Source organism: Folsomia candida, unplaced genomic scaffold, assembly GCF_002217175.1.
Source record: "Folsomia candida strain VU population unplaced genomic scaffold, ASM221717v1 Fcan01_Sc001, whole genome shotgun sequence".
Classification (NCBI taxonomy): domain Eukaryota; kingdom Metazoa; phylum Arthropoda; class Collembola; order Entomobryomorpha; family Isotomidae; genus Folsomia; species Folsomia candida.
This window is the reverse complement of record NW_019091193.1, coordinates 16,582,299-16,603,757: the sequence shown is the minus strand read 5'-3', so window position 1 is coordinate 16,603,757 and position 21,459 is coordinate 16,582,299. Positions and strand designations below refer to the sequence as shown.

At 38.1% G+C, this 21,459-nt stretch overlaps 2 protein-coding genes across 2 annotated transcripts; one reads left to right on the top strand and one right to left on the bottom strand.

Moving 5' to 3' along the window:
• Nucleotides 1–446: 446 nt before the first annotated feature.
• Nucleotides 447–20,905, top strand: LOC118433842. The gene is made up of 11 exons (XM_035846175.1): nt 447–706; nt 8,231–9,069; nt 9,466–9,512; nt 13,643–13,740; nt 13,859–13,898; nt 14,516–14,583; nt 14,759–14,841; nt 14,933–15,418; nt 17,033–17,354; nt 18,033–18,111; nt 19,393–20,905. The coding sequence occupies exons 2-11, from the start codon at nt 8,701–8,703 to the stop codon at nt 20,039–20,041; spliced, it is 2,241 nt and encodes a 746-aa protein (XP_035702068.1). The 5' UTR covers nt 447–706; nt 8,231–8,700; the 3' UTR covers nt 20,042–20,905.
• LOC110863342 lies at nt 6,186–7,447 on the bottom strand. The gene is made up of 3 exons (XM_022112624.2): nt 7,108–7,447; nt 6,787–6,957; nt 6,186–6,700 (listed from the first exon to the last, which is right to left on the bottom strand). Exons 1-3 carry the CDS (start codon nt 7,108–7,110, stop codon nt 6,497–6,499), a joined length of 378 nt encoding a protein of 125 aa, XP_021968316.1. The 5' UTR covers nt 7,111–7,447; the 3' UTR covers nt 6,186–6,496.
• Nucleotides 20,906–21,459: the final 554 nt, after the last annotated feature.

Below are 21,459 nucleotides of genomic sequence, written 5' to 3'. Positions count from 1 at the left end.
CTTTGACTTTGAAGCAGTATTTGCTCAAATTGGTTGACATTTAATAGAATCCTGACATGGAGCTCGCATGCTAACAAATGTACGATTCCAGACTGCAATACAATTCCACCCACACACTCGAGTAAATACTTCCAGACAGCGTCACATTTCCACTTTATCTGTGCAGGACTCACTACTAAACCCAAAAATGTCGTTACACAACAACTTTTGGACGGTTTTCTAATTCTGTGATTATTTCAGTACAACCGAATACACATCTGACCCATCTCCTCGGAAAATGTGAAAAAAATCTATCCATGTACATCCACCTAGATGAAAACTGATGAGTGATGGACACAGAATTTTGTGCCATGGACGAGGGCAGTCAAGAAGAAGATCAATGTTGCGAGAACTCAATATACCAACTAATGTGCAATCGCAGTGCAAAAATCTCTCTGCTCGTTGCTGCTGCTGGAGGAAGAAAGGAGGTTGTTGAGGTGGAAGGAAATATAAGAGTGGGTGATATTTGCCGAGAATTCATTGCACTCGCCACCTTCCTCATAGGAGGACAGAAAACCAGACCACGAGCAGCGACAGATGAACCACCAACCAACCAACCAAACCACTACTTTCTCTCTCTGCCAGTGCCCAGACTTTCCTTCCAAACAACAATAAAAGTCTCCCCACCACAAACTACCTTCCTTTCCACGACCACTACCATACGACGGTAAGCTCTTTTCACATCTCTCAACTTCATACGAGAATCATCCCACTTTCTCCTACTGCCCCACAAGCTCGCCATGTACGTAAGTCCAATCAGGGAGCTTCTGGTCTTTGTCACGCAGAGACTTTGCTCGAGTATCTGCTAGAAGGATGTGTTTTTAATTGTCCTCGTAGCTTTCACTTTGCACTCACTTTGAAAGGTGAAAGTCCACTCTTTTTCTTCAACAGAGCAAATCAAAGCTCAAATAGCGCAAACTTCATTTCATTGATTCCATTTCTGCGCCATGTTGAGTGCACAGCATTCATTCATACGTACGAAAATATGCATACCAATTTTGGAAGTGAAAAAGAGTTGGAGCTCCAAGATTTTTAGTTAAAAGCCGTCCATGCATTAGCAAAATATTTTTAGTGAGTGGGTAGTTTCTGGCTGTCTGACATGCATAAACGGCTGTCTGACATGCATAAACGGCAGAGAAAATTCCAGTGGAACTTGAGAATCATTTTTATTTTCATGTACATGTCTTGTTACGATTAAATGGTCGATATGAAAAGACGTCCAGACATGGTTCTACATTTTTTGCCAAATAGTGAGTGCATGGCATGTCATTTCATGTGGTTATGTTGTATTAACTCAAACTATCAAATGACTCTTTTCTCAGCACTTTTCAAAAAACCTGTAAAATTTTCATGTAAAAGGCGATTTCTTAAGAAACAAGAAGTCATAGGCTTAGACATGTACAGAAAATATGTAGAAATAATACATAGAAAATATCCGTAAATAAAATACATACATCCCTAATGGGAAAGTTAAGTATAAGATTTTCTATTGTCACATGAAACGAACATAAATGGGCAATAACATTGGTATTGTTTCGTATAAAAAATATTTATAAAAAAGAGTTGTAAACTGTCGCACATAATTTGAAATTCAATGTATTTCGCCAGGTCTATTTTATAAATTCGATTGTCAGTTACCTTCGACACCTGTTGTCAGTGCGTGGTGGGCGATTTACTTGGAATTATGCCAATAATAATGATCATTTGTTTGCAAAACAACAGTTTGCACATAAGTTCGACGTCTAATGATATGAGTACATCTGACAAACTTTATATAACCTTCTTGCGCCTGAAACATAATCTTTTCGTCTTGTTCAATGCTAAACAATATTTGTTCTGAGAAAGTAGAAATCCTAGAAGGAAAAACTGTAAGCAAATGGTACGGAAATTTTGTGCAAACAAGCAGAAAGCTAAGCAAGCAGCTGGTGGGTCACCTGGTGCAAGAACCTTGTGGGATACTTTATGTAACGAATGTGGGTGTGGACAGCGGAGAGAATTCATAACGGATGATTGAAACTGCATGGTGCATGAGGTTTGCAATATCGGTGGAAATCCAAACGTTTTACGGATGGATGTGTGAGGGTTGCACGTTATATTACTCGAGTAATAGCAGTGCTGATAAATTTTGTAAGTAGTTCTCTACCAAGAGAAATCTAGTATCCGAATAGGAAATTAATATATTATACCAAATTTATGATGCTAGTATTGGATTACGCTGTCATAATTCTAATAATCTGACATATTGACAATTCACACATGCATGGGAACCAAGAGTCGACCAGTAATAATGGAAAGTGAATTTGACTAGGGCTCATATTTTATGAGAAAGGAAAGCTATTAGTTTGATTGTGTGTCACCTTGAGATTGGGAAACTCTCAACCCCAGTCCGGACTTGGTAGATAGGTAAGTAAGCAGATCTAGATGGATGAAAACTTCCAGAATAATTCTTTGCCTCCATTGAACCTTTTTTAAATAATTGAGAACATCTATCTACCCATTTTCTTCTTGCATGATATGTGTATACGTAAACTACAGCATTCTTTCTGTTCCCAACGGCCCATGGTGCGTATACATGCATTGCGTTTGCTACTTTCTCCTAAGTTTGTGGGAGTCTCAGGGCATATATAACCTTAACAACTAACAAACAAATTAGCCAAGTTAAAAGTTTGGGCATTAAGTCATCCAAAATTGAATTATTTATCTCGACAGAAAATATATTGGTCAGCATATCTAAACTTTTTCGTCATCTGGGAACAGCACTTCAAATTAAATTATACGTAACATTTAATTTTAATACCGAGAAAAGTTGTAGTTTTCAACCCGCTTGTGTCAGATACACAGTTCTTGTTGCTGAATTTTTCATTAAACAAAGACTTGCCACGCAGTTACGAGATATTAAATATGTAAGTATTTATTGCGGTATCATACGCTTTGTTGGGAGCAAATTATCCACGACAATATTGATTATCGTTAGAAATTGTACGTTCTTTGGAAGATGTCGGATTAACCGGTTGGCATTCTCAAAGATTAAGCATTCATATATCCTCTAAATACGTTATACGTTTACAAACTTTAGAGCTAATGTTGACCAAATAATTTGACTGTAATCAACATGGATTTTTTACTGAATTTTTTTTGTTTAATTTACAAGGTTTGTATAATTTGCTACACGGAGGAATAATTTAATTTTACATCCAATGCCCTTACTATTCAGCTTTATACATATTTCTCAATTAGGAAGGAATGGGGGATTGTTGTTGTTGTTGTCCAAATCCTCAGAGGAATTATTCAGTACAAAGGTTATTTAAATTCGAGTGTCCAAAACTTGCCTGTCGTAAATTCAGAGCAGGTGAAAGTGCAAATATTTTCTTACTAACTAATCTACATGCATATCGGAGGAAACAAGTCCAAATTAAATGAAAGACACCCACCCAGAAATTTTCATTATACTGTTTTATGGGCAAAGTAAATAAAAGATTCGCTGCAAATGTGAAGCTGTATTCATTCAATCCCCATCCATCCATTTACTGTTTGAGCACTTAAAAGCTTTCTCCGTGGTGCCCAATCTACTCTCAGACCGTCTCACTACCATCATTTCGTCTAACGTTCTTTCAGCCAGAATAACGAAAGAAACCTAACCATCTGCTGAATGGTGACGATGAAGGCAGGGAAAGCTTATTCGCATGGTGAGCTTCACCAGTTGTTCATTCAAATTGTAGTGAAAGAGAAAAGACATCTCTTGGAGCAACATTTTACTGGAAGTGGGTGCAGTGCATACAGAATTCGTATACATTTGGGTCTGCGTCATCTTGAAATTACAGATCCTAGTCTGTGTCGTTTGTTTATCCAATTTTATGTATTTGTATGCAAATAATGAATGGGCCTATAACACATCCTACATTAATTCTGGACGTTCAGGGTAGCTCTTACCTACCTTCACAATTGTGTGCACGGTGGCTGACTGAGTGAGTATTATTTGTTGTGCTTTCAAGTTAAATTCTAAAGAAAAGACACTCGATATGGAGTATTTTTTCTGTTGAATGCTAATCCCTCACTTCTCAATTGCATCGATTTAAAAGAAATGGAGAAATTATTCAACAGCAATAAATTCCGTAAAGAAAGATTAATTCAACCATAACTTTCCCCATCGATAGTGCATACATACTTGCTGCATTGTCTGTATTGCTAGTAATGACGGGTGAAGACAATAAGTTCATTGAAATTCACTCGTGCTTGGGCTTTTGGTCTTCAACTAGGACTAGAATTATGAAAACATATCTTGATAATTACACTGATATCACCCGAGAGAGGATAAATTAGGCCTGTGAAGGTTCATAATAACGGCTCCTCGTTTAATATGGTTTTGAATTACATGGGCAGGTAATTCTAGCCCTTAGCTTCCAATGAGAAGAATCCAGTTGCTTTCACTTTCACTTATTGTTACGAATGTACAATAAGATAATCAGACATGACCATGTCTGAAGTCTGAATTAATAATGATGAAACTTGAGTCGTGTAAATAAAGCAAGCATTCCTGGGAAAGAAGTTGCAAACCTTGTTTAGGAACTCATCTTGCAAAATAATGCTGTGCAATTTATTTCAAACCATTGTGCCAACTACATACATATGCTTTTGTAGTTAGCACAATTAAAAACAGTTCCTAACGGCTGTAAGTATAATTAAATTAAATATAGAGACCACAGAGATTTATGTCCATACTGTATGCATGCTAAAAGTATTTAATGTAAATACTAATCCTTATGGTAGAGTACGTGCTTATCCCAACCTTATTCTTTCGTATATATGTACATATATATATATTATACATGCAAATAGACACATGTATGCATCTATTTACATATGAACATATATATAAATGTATACGCGTGAATTTGCCAATCCCGGAATACACCTAGCATATTACAATTCTAACAAACCGTATTATGCTATACATATTTTCATTACTTTCTTAACGTTCCAGGAACTTTTATAATTGACTCTCTACCTTCGCATCACTTGGCACTACTTTGGCAGTTGTACTTTGTAGTTCGTAAATTAAACATGTTGCGTACATTTTATAGTAGTGCATGAATACCAGTACTAGCCCATTACAGAGATAATTGTAACCTTGCTTTACTTGTGCATCATATCATACGCCAATTTTGTTCAATACAATAGATAGTAAACGTTAAGGAATTTGAAATTAACAAAGTTTTTGAAATTGGTCTTAACAAAGCTGAAGAAGTTTTGAGCTTGAATATTGCGCAACCGACGAGTTCACCTAATTAAATTTGCTAATTGGGAAATGAGTTAATGTTTGAAGATGTTTTTCCAAATTTCTTTTGTAGAAATAGCTGACTTTGATTAAGGAGCATACCTATTGTGGATCTAACTTTTTATATGTATGTGCATTTAATATGGCTGAAATTTCAATTCTACTTTCATAAATATATCATAATTTTCGGCAGTGTTGTTTCACAGATGGATGCAACGTTTCTTGAAGCAAATTCATTAAATATTCGATATTCTCCACTTTATTTCTCATTATGGGTTGCCAAGTAGTTCAGTAGGTCCCTGCTTTAATTCAATTAAGGGTTTGAGATTGGGAGTGAGGAAACTTGCGACGATGGTGGCCAGCTGCTGCCTTGTGGTTCATAATAAAACAGCTTTCTCCAGCCAAGGGACACTTTCGGGTGGTATTGGTTCTCGGATAATTGTATCTCACTGTAGCGATGTAAAATAACAGACAGTAAGAAAATCAATGTGCTGAATTTTCAAACCCCACAAACCACGTCTCTAATCATTCATGAGCGAGAGAACAATATACATGTCGGGCAAATATCATTAGATGGACGACACAGTCTGTGCTATATACGCGTTCCTTTATGTTGGTCACGAATTGCAAACGACAATGTGCTGTACTCTCAGCTTCGTGACGCTAAATAGAATCAAACAGTATTAAGCGATGAAGGGTGAGTTGAGCTTGTTCAAGCCTTGTTAGTGACGACATTGGTGATCATGGAAGGAAACCACCAAACCTTAAGTGCTTCCATAATGAGTGCCTTTTGTAATTAGTTATTTGATGTCGACCTTCTGAATTTATCAAGACGCCAAGAAATTGCTAGGATTAGTTGTGTCGGACAAGGGTTAGCGTTGTATCAAAATTTTATTCAAGCTTGTTCTACATACTTTTACTATGATGCGTACATACATAATAAGCCTCTGCATTCTCTGAGCTGAGCTACATAATAATATTTTTTTACCCTAGACTTAACATGGATCTTATGAACTTATATTGTACTATATTCTTAGTGTGATCATAATATCGGTAAAAATATCTGTTGAGAAATGAATTATTCGAAAAAGTAAAGCATCTTACAAAAAGACTGGTGAGGGAACATTTGTCATAAATTTAAATAAGTAGATGTCAAATAATAGTCATGAGAGAGGAAAATTGTTATATACTTGAAGTGGTCCCATTGATGACGGATGGTCCATGCTCGAGACCGAACTTTTCAAATATGCCGATGAAGGCTTCACAGAGTGAGATTATAAAAATTGCCACAAAAAAGGCAATGTTCCACCGTTTTGCGACAGTGTGATTGATCTCTTCGTTCAAATCCAATTGTCTGAAGGTAAACAGACCGATGGCAATAATTACCTGCAACAAATGAGTATCAAGATAATTAGGTTCCCTTCTGCCATTATAAATATGTATGTAGCTTTTAATCGTTGAGTATTCATTACTTGGAAAATGATTGTCCCCACCAAGAACCAACAGAAGAACTGCGTCAAGGGGTTATCATTCACATTTGTACTCTTGAGCAGAGCCACCAAAGCAGCAATGTGGGTGGTGACCGATCCCAAATCCATCACCAACTGCCCACTTGTCTTAAGGGTCGCATACTTGTGGAAATTCTTCATGGTTGTCATATCCGTTCAGACAAAAAAAAATTGTAAGTTTAAAACTACTCATGCATACGCTTCGGCTAAAATTTATTTCGTACACATTGGCTCAAAAATATAAATTTATAGCTACAACAAATATGTTATAAATTGCAAACTCACCATGGACAATTCCCGAAGTGAAAGTAGTCCCAAGTAGCAGAAAAAAACACTGGTTTGTGATAAGTTATGAAATGAAACTGCCTAAAATCTCACTATTGGGACAATCAGAGTGTAAAACTAGCGATCTTTTAGTGGATAAGGGATCCAACGTAAATCTCTTTGCATTTGTGCAAGAGTATGATTCATTAAAGTGGTGATGGGATCAACCACCCCTGAAAGATATAGACACACGCAGATTAACAGTCAGTGGCTACTTGGCGATATACATATCCGAAGCACTGTTGCTGGTTGCAAAGAGTCGCTGATGTTGGCCAGGGTAGGCTTGCATTGTTGCATTGCATGTTTTGGGGCTTGATCTGCACCATAATAATACGACCAAGCACAAAAATGCATTGGAGGAACCTGTTAAGGAAACTGACTGTGCATTCCATATCCTCGCCCCCAACAACCCTATTTTCCCATGCTGAAATCCAACAACAAAGGCTGAGACAGTGTGATCTCCGAGTATGCAAAAACTTTGACACACTTTATGTACAAGCACTTTGATGGTCAATTTAATGTGAGTCATAGTAAAAGTCTATGTATTTATCTATTTATAGAAATGTCGTATTTTTCTGTTTAATTATTTTGATTAAGAGACAATTTGCCATTTGACTTGAGAATGTGTCATGGGTTGTGGAACGGGACATGGATCTCGTGCATGCCGGGCAGGAAATTCTTCCATATTCCTAAATAACACGAAATACAGAAAATTTGCAGAATTGCATAGGCTTCTTTTTCGTCCTTTATACGTATACACACATGCTGGCCAAAAGTTGTTTAATGGAATTGGCCCTCCCATTTGACTTCAATTCAACTCGAGCCTTTATTTTAATAGAAATCATGATTTTCTTTCTACACTACAGTATCACAAAAGTTGTATTTTGCAACTTGTTCCATATCTCATTCACATCAATGTCAGCAATGATGATGGTTGTGCATGGGGTCGAATTAACTGCTGAGGAAGTCTCAAAAGTCAAGTTCCCGAAAAGTTGTTGGAGAGAACGGGAGAAAGTTTGACGACTTTTGTTCGATGTTCTCCAAAGCTAATTCTAAATCTTCCGCTTCGTTTGCCTCCTTTCAGATGCATGGAGACGTCTAATCCATCGTCTTGTGAGAAGGAGGACACACTTGACAGAGAGTTCGAGTTCCTGGTGATTGAAAGAATCTTTCGACTTTGAACTCGAAATGGGAAATGACGTGATGTTTACTCACAACTATCCGCAGATTGAAAGGGACAATGTACCGGACGCACGAGAGAAACAAGAGAAAGATCTAAAAGATTGCCATTAGTCCTGAGAAAAAGTGATGGTTGTAGTGTTATCAAGGCGTCATGCGAATAATGTCATTATCCCCGTCATCATTTGTCTGAGGGTTTCGGAGCAAATGTTTGAGACGATTTTATAACACGAACTTTCTCAGCAGGCAACAACAACTCTTTCACTAATAATCATAACCATTATCATTAACTTGATCAGTATCAGCAATTACATACCCCAAATCAGTGAGAAGTTCCTTTTTGTCAGCATTCTGAACAATCGAAAAAACGGACAAATGGAGGTCGTGTCTGAAGTAAATCCAGCTGACAGCAATAATTACTACGGCTTCAGCTTCCGTTCCTCCCTATATGTGGACAACAATGGAGGGATTTCTTCTACCCCGTCCACACTATTCAATTCGGAAATCGTTGATTACGACATCGATGGGACTGGAGAAAATGGCTCAGTTCAGGACGCTTTTGTCGAAGGATCTCATCTTTGGTCCTTGCTCGTCGTTGGCTATTCAATTGTATTTGTCATTGGAGTCGTGGCGAATACGGTTCTCTTGGCCGCACTGTGTGGCACTGGGAGTAGAGCACGAGCTTTACCAGTTAGAAATCACTTGATGATTTCTTTAGCTGCAGCAGATCTTCTGGTCACCGGGGTTTGTAAACAGATTTATCGACTAAAATTCGATAAGCCCATGTATGTATATACTTACATATGCACATAAAATATGTACATGAGAATCGGATTTTGGTCGGATTGTTGGATATGGACTTGATATTCCAATCAGATTTCGGATTTACTTATATCGGATTTATATCTCAGATTTCCCTAATAAAATATTACATATCATATGACACGTTCAAATGATTTAATGAATTTGTACTTTGTACTTGCTATTTCCCCAAATTAATATTTTGAAGGGTTCCCAAGAACTTGATTTAAATGGCCAAGTCTACAATTAGTTGAGCTTTTATGATTATTTCAAAATTTTAATCCGAAATCTCTGTCCAATTCGATTCCGCACATATCGTTGACTAATTGTAATCCATAGGTTTGTGTACCCATCTCGGCTTGTGCAGCAGCATCTCATTCCTGTTGGTAAGTCCCATTTCTTATTTATTCTCTCGTTTAATATTGTTAAGCCGTCTCCGCAAAGCGGGGGAGTGAGATGCATATTACTTTTAGTGAGCGCTTTATCATCAGCCATACCCCGGACAAATATTTTTTTATCCTACCCTACTCATGTTGAGCTCAACACGAGTAGGGTAGGATAAAAAAATATTTGTCCGGGGTATGATTCATCACTAACCAGCGGTTCTTTTATGTTGTTATTTGCTTGCAAACCAATTTTTCTGAATAGCTTATGCGTACCTGGAACAGTGAAAGTTTATGGTACCGCACATACATCCGCTTGTATGCATAAGCTGCCTGGGTGAAATGTGTTTCACCATTGAGAATCACATTCGCAACCTGTCTGCAATAATAAGGTGGGCTCACCTTGAGGAGCACGCAGGGTTGAACTGTTGACCCCAAATTTCATTGTGCATTTAGGAATGGAGCGGTCGTGGTCGCCCATGAAGTTGCAATCTGGTCGAATTGTGGTGCGACACAGACCTCCCGTGTCGACTTTCATTGAATACGAGCTGGCGGAATAGGAGAGTTAAGTAAAGCTTCATAAGCCTCCTGCTGCGTTTCCAAGTGCATAGATTCATTGTCTTCTTGCTCTGCTTATTTTGAGTTTGGATTAAATCTTCATCCAAACCTTTCCCTCTCTGACATTTCTGTCATTTCTGGGAAAGCAATAAGAAAAAACATATTTCACAGAGATTCACCAGGCCGGGCTTTGATTGAATGTCAGCCAAATTATGGATCAACTTGAAATCCAATAACAAGGAGTAGGCGGAAGGAAAGACGGAAATAAAGAAGCAATTTGCTGTCGGCCTTGTTTTAGGAGGAGCACGGAACGAACTAGGAAAAATTATTAAGTTGGTAGGGTTGACTGATCAAAGCAAAGGTAGACGAAGGTTGGTGAAGTGTATTGTAAATAATGGCAAAAAATTCTATTCTTAACAACGGGTTTTGCTGTATTTTTAAAAAGTCACGAATTTGTTATTTTTAACTGCTCCATTTGACCTTTTATGGGATCAACTCCAGAGCTTATAACTAATGACCTCGTAATAATAGCTTGCATGTCAAGTGTGTCAAATTTGTAAAAATACACAACTGAACTGAACCTTTATGTAAGAAAATCTATTTTTTGATGGCAGCCATCTGAATTCATGTTAATAATAGTCCATAAGTACATATGTACATACACACAGTTATACATATAAAACTTCTCACAGATAGTTGTTAAAATGTATTTCTAAAGATCTTACTTTTTACTAGCAAAAATATTCAAATATCTCCAAAATTTCAAACCGAATGAATAATAAAGTGGAAAAAGTACTATAATTTTTTCTAAAAAATTGGTTCATCTTAAATGATTATGCATAAACGCATACATATTCACATGTACGTATATGCATTGCATTTATTTGTATTTAGTTATATATTTGCAATGCAATTGCATTGTATTTATGTACATTTGTATGTCTCAGGATGCTCAGTTTCCTTCAATTGTTCCAACCGAAATGGCTAGTTCAAAATTTCATTAGCATAACACCAGTCATACAATTATAATGCACACTTATCCAAACTATATCCTGCAAATTCCTAATTGTGAATATAAAGGCGTAACACTGACACGAGAAGATTTCTGGGACGCGAATCTACATGGGAATGTAGAATGTAAGTTTGGAGCGAGTATAATAAATATAATGGGACGATAACTTGGTGGAGAAGAATTAGTGGAGACTCATCGAGGAAGAATAAACTACTTAACTTGATTAACCATGATCAGAGTAAATAGTTTGCAAGTGAGTGTTCTTCCATAAAAGCTCTCCTGTCCCCGTTTTCTTGTCCTAACTGCTTTTCTTTAACCATCATGTAGATGAGGGCTAGTTTCCTTCACAGAGAGCAGAATAACTACAATTCCAATAATAATAGCGGTGCGACACAATGTGAACGTAATAGTCGGCCTGTAGTTACAATTATTCCGTTGAAACATGTCAACCTCCCAAAAACTGGGTTGGAGAACTCGAGTTCATGTGTACATTATCGACCATGCACTGCTCTTGGCTTCGTTGCTGCGAGGAAGACTGCTTTCCTTTTATGTGGAGAAAATATTTGGGAAACGAGAAAGTAATAAGGAGTCTGTTGAGTGGGCCTGTTGAGCTACAGCAGCTCTCAAGTTGTTGACGCATTACTTTGGGGAGATCAATATAACGCAAATTGGAGGATTTCCAGAGAGAATGATCTTAGGATTAGTAGCCCTGTGGGAGCTTTAACTAACAAAGTTGGTTGGTGTAAGTGTGAGTGAAGAGCTGCTGTATAAGCAGGAAGGAACCCAAGCTCTGCTGGAGACCATGTCCTTATAACCAGCCGACTTGCTTCCTCACTCATTGATGCTGGTTTCCTTTCTTCTCACGTAAATAAAGTTATGATAAAATCCTACAAGAAGAGATTAAGCTCGTTTAGTCGGAATTTGGTTTACGATGTTGTCTGGCTACACTTGACTCGCGAATTTGCATTTCGTCAGATCCAGGAGATTCTTCGCGTCATTACGGTAAATATGTACACGCGTTGATAATATTTACCTCTTTTTTTGTATGCAGCAATTTAAATAACAGTTTGCTCTCCCCACGCTGATAATGACTTTGTGGTAGCTAAAAACTGAGAACAAGATATCAGGATAATTTGGTAGTAAACATCCAATTAATTCGTTATAATTTTTAAAACATTTGGATAAACAGTGTAGCCTTCCCTTGTCATTCATAGTAAAAACTTACAAGACACACTTGACAGAGCCAATTATTTTGTCTTTCTTCATTTTGCGGGTCATTTTCGGTCCCCTGACCAATATTTTGGTATAGTGGAATCTTTATTGGGCATCAGTTTCCCGGTACATAAATATATTCACCTTATTTTCTCCTCTCGTGGCGCTACGATAACCGACAAAAGTGATCATGAGTAAATATTTATAAACCCACGTTTCCTGTAATCGAAACCAGACTGGTTCTATTTTACAACCCTTTTATTAGCCTGGAAAAATATGTGCTTCTTGAACAATTTAAAAGAGAATGGATAGTGCGCGGGGTCGTAAGTATTCAACGATTCGGATGAGGACCAAAAATCGAACCAAATTAAATTACTCTGCCTAAACTAACTCGGCTGTGCCATTAAACACGTCTCTTCTCCATGAACGGTTGACTTCTTTTATCCATCTCCTTCTCGACACGAAATAAAACGATTCCCTTTTCACTCGAAGGGAAGAGACGCCAGAAAGTGAACAAGAGATGACGACCGTTGGACAGATAAAAGAAAATCATGGACAATCTCATCGTATTAGAATTGGAATTGTATCATGGAATCCTTGCCTTTCACTTTTTACCCAGCTTTCTTATCGCTTGACTCTCTCCCTCCACGTATAAATACACGTCACGTCAAAACTACAAAGTCCCTTTATCCCATCCCTCCATAGTCTTATCCAAATCCTTTGTTTTGCAGTTCAGTCCTAGATGAAAGGGAGGCAACTCAATAAGACTTTTTCACGACTTTCTCCAGACTAAGGGAAACCCCACGACTCGAGTCAGCACTATTACTACCACTGCACATACATAACCACGAGAGCCATGAATAGAGCAATATCCACACGGCCCACCTCTTCTATTTTCCAATAAAAATGATTTCCTTTACGCGTATCTTATTCTATAATCTTTTTCGAGTTTGTCATGCTTTTTACAAGTCAGACTCTGCTTCCAATACTTACTTACTTTCGATACACAAGCAGTAACGAGGGAAAGAAAGGCAACAGGATAGACGAGCCTGGAGGGCGCAATTTGTCTAAAATGCTTAGCTTGAATCCTGCCTGTCGAATTTTGTTGTTTTCCGTTACATATAAAACCACATTATGTTCAAACTCTTTATTATGCTTGATGTCACGGGCTCTCCCACGATGAACTATCATCAGGATGGGAAAGTTGTCAGCTTGCTTTCAGTTTTCGCTGTGATTTTTTAAAAAATTAAGCCAAGCATTTCACATTCCATGAGCAGGAGAATAAGAATTTTGTCATTAATCTATCTAAAAAATTCCTTGAGCTAAAATGATTGATTATGATTATCTTTAGGCCGAGCCAGATAGTTGACATTATGTGTCAACTAGGACCATCGCTGCAACGTACACCCGTTGCAGCGTCGACGTTGTCTCTGGCCCTTCTGTCGTTGGGTGAGTATGAACTTTGTTTTTATGCCGAGGTTAACGTGTTAAAATAATTTAAAACTGCACATGCATCTGTATGGACTTGTGTATTTATTATAATTTTGATAATTGTCAAATCTTATAGATAGGTGGGCCGCAATTAGGCACCCAAGATTCGCTCAAAGGTAATTTTGTCAGCACATTTTTGTGTCAGTTTTGATAATACAATTTTGACCTGACGATGGAACAACAAGTTCTAAAACTTGTCAAAAAAATGTCCTCATAAAAGGTAGTAATCCATCGCGCAAAATTTCAAACTTTATCCTTGCACAAGTATTTAAAAAGTTATAAAATTTATTGTTCCACTTGTGTTTGAGGATAACAAATGAAATAACTTCCATAAAGTTCACACACTTTCTCTGTTGCATGCACTGCAACCACAAATGCTGAACATACAAATGACCATTGAAAAAATGAAATAAGACGTAGCATTGTACTTATCATCAAACGCATTGCCTAATGCTATACGTATGTACAAATAATCCATGGCACGTTTGGATTGAGGAACACCTTGTGATAAGTCTCGTCTCAGGTATCCCGCTCGGTGTTGCCACTGATCATAAATGGTAAATCTCCAGAGACTATATTACTGTATCGATCGATTCTCCAACTTGCTACAGAAAAGACAAAAAAGGCTACAACTCGATATTATCTGCTCAATATGGTGGCATTATTGTTTCTCTTGCGGTTAGGGATCCGAATTTGTTGTCCCAAATGATCTATTATTTTTTCCAACCTACAGGTTCCGAGAGAGACGTTTTGTAGCAATGTCAATGGCATTAATCTGGATTGTCGCAACTCTTGTTGCAGGTACTCGTTTAATTTATACGTATTATTCTACATACGATCACAAAATGGTGTTATACTATGTATCGAGTAAATGAGCATGTATGTTAGCTCACCGGGAGTAATGTTCTATAGCGAAAATTTGAGCGAACCATCAAATAATAATTGCTAACTCAACAAATAATTAATCATTCCGTAGCTCCAACGTTTTGGGCAAGACAATGGGACGAACATTCTCCAATGTCTTTGTGGTCAGAAGAAAAAGAAATGGAGGAGCACACGGTAAGTAAATGCATATGTGCCCAATGCAGACAATAGATAGACACTCATCGTGTGAACACAGCAGATGGACAGGTGAAATTTTGAATTCCAGGACGACGATGTTGGGCTACGAAACAACTCATCCTCTGGATTTGGGATGGATCAGTCGTGGGGGGACAAATCGTCAGGGGTTTGCGTAGAGCGTTGGACAAACATTGGCGTTCAATTGACGTATTCTGCCACTTACCTCGGGACAACATTTGTCTCTCCAGCTCTGATTGTGGCAGCATGCCATGCTTCAGTAAGTTACAAGTTGACAGCCCAACTCAAAGTTTTGTCAGGAGCCACAAGTGGAGATCGATTCAACAGTCGACCCCGGCCAAAGCAGGTCCTCATTGTAGCAAGAGATCCTTCAAACAACATCATTCCTAATCCACTAAATCCTCCGGTAAACAATCCACGTGGACTTGGAGCCAGGCATGGATCCACCTCTCGTTCAGGGTCCCTTGACGGCCCCTCTGGACGTCCGTCCAGAAAATTTATCCCGTGTGACCCTAACTCAGACGACGAGGATGTCCTTGTTCGCATGCAGATTCACGTAAGTATTCATTTCTTGTTGTACCATATGTAACACTGATTTTAATGACGTCCTGAGAAACAGATCAATCCACATTTACTAATAGCTACGAATTTTCAAAATCTGCTTTTCTCTTATTACATAGTTATTACGTAGCTTGGAACACTTTTATTTCCGAGTCTGACTCTAACTTCACCTTAGCCAAAGGCACAACAAGCACATTTGAATTTAAAGTAGAGAATTAAGTAGAAACACGTATCTTCCTCTGTAAAAAGTAGTTTTCTAATTTTCGCCAGTAAATTAACTTTAGTGATTCACTCAGTGGCTGAGAATTAGTGAATCTCAGTCAGTTCTGCTTCTCCAAGTAAATATGTAGCCATATACATACATACATACATACAAATAGTTATGTAGACACACGGCGAGTTGAGTAGAAAGTCGCCCTCCTCTCTGGGAAATTATCTACCACACAGACCAATGTATCAAAGCCTGATTTCGCAACCATCCTTGTTTACTGTGTGCTCATCTTTGACGATAAAAGTGGGTAACATATTTGCCCTTGAGGTAACCTAAAGTTATTACACACAACATTGAAACAATCTTTGGATCAGACAGAAGTAAAACTTTTGAAATTTTGAAGACAATGTTTGCACTTGTCTCAGCTGCATTCTGTTTCGCTATAGCGAATCGTGAGAAAAAATCATAAAGCATGAAAAAACTTGGAACTTGTAAGTTGCAAAATGGTGAATTAGTGGGGAAGCACGGCGGTGGTTGACTGAGCTGGTGAGTGGTGGTGACTCGAAGCGAGACTTTCTCCATCTCATTTGCCGCAGGAGGTGGTGTTGCCATTCCTTCAAGAACCAGAACCTGAGATATTTCAGATATTTGCACAACTTTCTCTCAAGTTTAAGTGTACATTTCAAGTTTGAAGCGTATCACGTCTTAATGGCATTGTGTATAAACCAACAAATCCATTAGGGTTGTTGTAAATTATTCTTTAAGTAAGGAAAGTGGACTGGAAATGATTTCTTACGCTTTTGCATGTTCCTGGAGGGAGATTTTTTGAGGGAAATATTCTTTTTTCGTGATCCTTGATTGGGTGTAGCAGTAGCTCCTAATTGATGTTTATATGCATTTTGCTCAAATGTAGATGGTTCAGATTCTTGCACTGTCATACATACACCTTCACATACGAAAGTACATTTGACGAGATGAGTGAAAAGTATTATAATTTAATCTTTTTCTCATCTTTGTGAGAAACACTTACGGTAAAATAGTGTGAGTTGAGTTGAGCTTCCTGTCTCCAGTACTGTCTTGAGGATTTCTTTGCTTCTTTAAATTTAAAGAGATGCCTCCCACTCTCTTACCACCATGCACTCTAGTTTCGACTGACGTTTAGCCAGATGTAGGAGATTTATGAGATGGGTTTCATCCTGACATTTACGACAGATTATCCACCCAACCCTCCCTCCCTCGCATTATTCTCTGCTAGAGAAGCCAAAAATTGTCTTTTGAAACGGGCTGTGCATGCAGGTAGGAAGAGCACACGTGTCAGACGTGCTCATTTCAGTGTCAAAGGTAATGGAAGCAAAGGGAAAGAATAATGCTAGAAAGTTGTATTAATTTTCATTGCAGGCGGATTTGGAGTCTCTTCGCCAAATGTCGGAATATCAGCAAAGTCTCGCAAAATCAGCAGAAGGAAGTCGGCGGGGCATCAAATCTCTCACGACATTTCGATCAGAAGCGTCAGTTTCGAAGACGGACAATAATAACATGCTGAAGGCATCGAAACGTGAAACTTCTATCATCCGTGCACACAGGAGGCTTCGAAACAAATTAAACGTTCCGGTTGGAGCACCCCTGACTGCAAAAATGCCACCGGCACCACTTCTCTCCACTTACTCCTCCTCTTCCCAGTCGTTCAGGTCTCGAAAACGAGCGGCAAATCTCCTTGGGGGTAACTATACGAACTATGCTTTATCCCAAGGTTAACCTGTTAGAATAATTTAGAATCTCCGGCGACGGCATATTTCTTTATTGATATTTTCAAAACAAAAGTGCATACACGTATCTATGTATGTACATGCATATCATTAATTCAATCAAAACATATATGATATAGTCATTGCAATATCAAATATGTAAGGCATTACGTACATAATAATATAAACATATAAGGAAAATCGAATGCATGTTTTGCAGATGCTCTGGTTTCCAGGATGGATTATTTTCCATTTTTCTAAATTAATGGTCAATCGGACCACCCTCAGTTTTTGTAACATTTTACAGAAACATACATCAGTTTACCTCTCTTTTTACGCATTCCTTAATCTTGTTTGTTTCTCTGATGAAATCTAGATCTCCAGTTTTACATTGAAAAATAACCAATCCTATGTTATCCCCGTGATGCATCCCAATCCCAATAGTCGTTTTTCTACTAGCCTGTTTCTGCCATCTTCCTTACATAATTTAAAAAAAGCCAACTTCAACGAGGTTATCCTTATCCTTAACATAGAAATGGGGTATTTTAAGTAGCGGTGATAAAAATATCATAAAATTCATATGCACCTGCAGGGACTTGTCGAATGATATGATGTATAATATTTAATATATAAAAACTATTCCAAATTTCCAGCACTGGCGGCGGTGTTCGCATTCTGCTGGCTGCCCTACGTCGTTTGTGCTTTGCTGGAGATGTTCCTCAAAGAGAAATCGTAATTACTATTTATGTACAACTCTCGCTTCTCTATGTTTTACCCTCCTCATTCGTCTTTGTGGTGGAAGGAGACATTTCATCTCATTTACCTCATTTATTTGCACGAGCATCTAGTTTTATTCACAAAGGGGTACCGAGAAAATTTGCATGTGCATGTTGGCTTTTGTCAGACAAATACATATGCATATGTTATTTAAAGATATTTGACATTTGTGGCGGCACTACGAGTCCTGAAAATGTGGAAATATGTCATTGTTGCAGCTTCGAAAGATTGCAGTGATTATGTGAGTTTTATTAGTCACGAGTTAAACCTGAGATAAAATCAATTTTCATTGATTATGGACCATGGCACCATCATCGTAAGAAGGAATTGGACCGTAATTTGTAATTGAACAGAGCAACCGAAGTTGGATGTTCAAGTCCTATTCAGCTCATAGCGCAATGCGTATCTTCCTCGTCCAGTTTCAACGTTCTTAAAAGAAGTACACATTTCAATGGAAAAGAGTGAGACTGTGACGTCTCGTCTTTGCAATAGAAGGCCTACATAGTTTTTATATAGACCCAGATAGGTCTTATTTGAAGTCTCAATTTTATCATGAAACATGATTACACTTTCTATTAGAAAATCTTCGTTATTGCGTGATCTGAACCCAGATGATCAAGAATTGCCAACCTGTCAGAACCTTCAAACGTGCAGTACGGGTGCAATTTTTTAAATAATAACAATCTGTTTATTTGTAGAATCCACTACCAAAAGTTTCATACGCCTGGCATATTAAAATATGCATAATGGTGTCCCTTAGATTTTTGAGAGAGAACTGTACGATCCATGACATAAGCAAGAGTTATGAGTTTCCCAAGGGATCAAGTCACTTTGTAAACGTCGCTTACACTATATATGAATTTATTCTTGCGTATACCACTGTTCTTATCATTGCATGCATCTAAAGTGAGACTATGAAAAATTTGTTATAAGAATAGACATCCATGTGATGTATTCTTCCTTAGCGGCTTATTCTTTAGTCTCAAGAAAAATGGTTATCACAGAGGCACAAAACAGAACCACAACCGTGTGATAATTTGTGTTTTCTTATTTTGTCAACTATTGTTTGCTGGTTAAAGCATGATATGAGTTACATAAAATACTTGTGTTTTGCTTATGCATAAATTCTGGCTATTGTATGCAGTTTCAAATTCTTCACTTTGATAAGTGCATAATTGTCAAATGACGTCATACACAACGTTGAATATACAAACAATATTAATGCTTTAATTTCAGGTTAGTGAGGCTTGTGATACCATTTTCATTATTCCTTGGACACGCTCACAGCGCGATAAACCCGGTGGTGTCATACAGACTGAACAGATCCGCATTCGTCCGATTTCAGAGACAGTCAATTTTTTCATTTTTACCCGAATGGCTCCGAGCCTTGAGTACTTGTAGATTATTTTGCTACTCATGTACCTGCCCACCTCTCATTTGTTGTGATAAGCCCAGTGAGTGTGGTCACAGTCATCCCACAACCTCACCTGTTCAAACAGGGTCTCACCGCCCACCACCTTTTCGCAGAGCTGGAACGAGATATCCCGGAATCAATGAGAACCACCGCAATCCCTTTTTGCATTCATCACCTTTGAGAGGAAATCAAAGAGGAGGTGGAGGAAGGAATCTAAATGGAAATCCGGGCTCAAGTCCTTGTTGCATTTGTGGCAGCATTGGTGATGAGACGACGGATGATGCGGTCCCCTGTTGCTGCTGTTTTTGCCCTAGTGGGATGTTCGCGAGACGATCATCCAGCCCCGACTTGTGGAACAGAAATACAAGCACTAATGAAGCCGCACTGGGAGCCTTTCACCCAAAATATTTAACCAGACTCCCCGTTCAAGACCCCATTTCCAGATGCCACACATCACATTTTTTGAGATAGGAAGGCTCTTTAAAAACTTCAATAGAGAGATGATTTCCAAAAGGGTATTATACAATACATACATTCATTGTGTGCATGATCATATCTCGACGTGTAATTATTTGCCTCCCCTGGTACTTCAAATGTATATATAGCATGGAGACTCTTAGGAAAAAGTTTACTTATCTAAGGGCAACAAATGCATACATATTTGTGGTTGGCTGTAGAGTGACATATGTAAATGTATATATAATGTGATATTTCAAGCTTATTTACAATGATGCATTTGATAAGGCATAACAAATTATCATAATACTCGTCGCAATTGCTGTGAAAAAACTTAAGGTTTACTATGTACTACATAGGATTAGATATTTACTTGTAACACAGAAACTTATCCCGTCGCCGTGTCTCGTCGTCTCTATAATACCAAGTGATTTTTTCTCCACCTATGTAACATTTTCCGTGAAAACCTTGTGCAAACATATGTATGTAAATATAAAAAAATAACTAATTTAATAAAAAAATAAGCATTACTCAACTAATTCAACCAAATTTACTACTCTTATTACAAAATAAGACTGCCAGGTTAGCTTACTTACTTGTACTTAACCAGTTGCCTGCCACATTAAAAGGCATAAGGTAGTTGCTAAGCCCCCAATATAACGCTTCGAATTTCGCGATCCTTGTACCATTTTTCTTGGACAATCATTTCCAATGCGGTCCAAGATATGAAATTATGACACGTACGCTAGCGCCCAAATTAATGCAGAGTTGATACTGATAATTTGACATATAGAAATTATTTTACTTATCATTGCTTGTTTGCCAAGGCAATTTTTAGCCCGAGTCAGGGCTTATGTAATTGTCATGCCCGTCCGTCTGTCTGTCTGTCTGTCTGCCTGCCTGTCTTTAAAATAACTCTCGAACGAGTTAACCGATTGACTTGAAATTTTTACCATATGCAGATTGGACAAAGTTAGGAAATGAGTTCGAAGATGGGCGACATCGGTCAAGTGGTTGACCTGTGGGGGTCATCGGAGTGGGTGGGGTATTATGCACCAAAATTTCGAAATCGTCGTAGAAAACTCAAATTTGGTACAGAGGCTGGTAATGGCTCCTAATGAAAGAATATGAAGTGAAATTGGTAAAATTTTTAAAGGCCAGGACCCGTTGAGGTGACCCATACCGATTTTCATAGCTTGTCGCAAACAGCTGAAATTCGGAACTGTGATACTTAATGGCTTCTCATGAAATTATATGAAGTCAAAGAGGAACAAAAAGTAGCCAGAGGGGTACCCATACCGATTTCTAAGAGTTTATATATTCAGATAAAATTTAGTGCGGAGTCGAAAAAAAAGTTAGAATTAAAATATAGGAGGGTTGAATTTCGAAATTTTTATGCGAACAGCCTCTACTGCTCGTGGTATTTGGTTTGG

Bases quoted from the DNA above. Each gene is read 5' to 3' on its own strand.
- LOC110863342 (XM_022112624.2), bottom strand. The intron at 6,701-6,786 runs GTAATGAATACT...CATTTGTTGCAG, and splicing joins TGGGGACAATCATTTTCCAA to GTAATTATTGCCATCGGTCT.
- LOC118433842 (XM_035846175.1), top strand. From the start codon at position 8,701: ATGGAGGTCGTGTCTGAAGTAAATCCAGCTGACAGCAATAATTACTAC. The intron at 13,899-14,515 runs GTAATTTTGTCA...TCCAACCTACAG, and splicing joins CACCCAAGATTCGCTCAAAG to GTTCCGAGAGAGACGTTTTG. The intron at 17,355-18,032 runs GTAACTATACGA...CCAAATTTCCAG, and splicing joins AGCGGCAAATCTCCTTGGGG to CACTGGCGGCGGTGTTCGCA.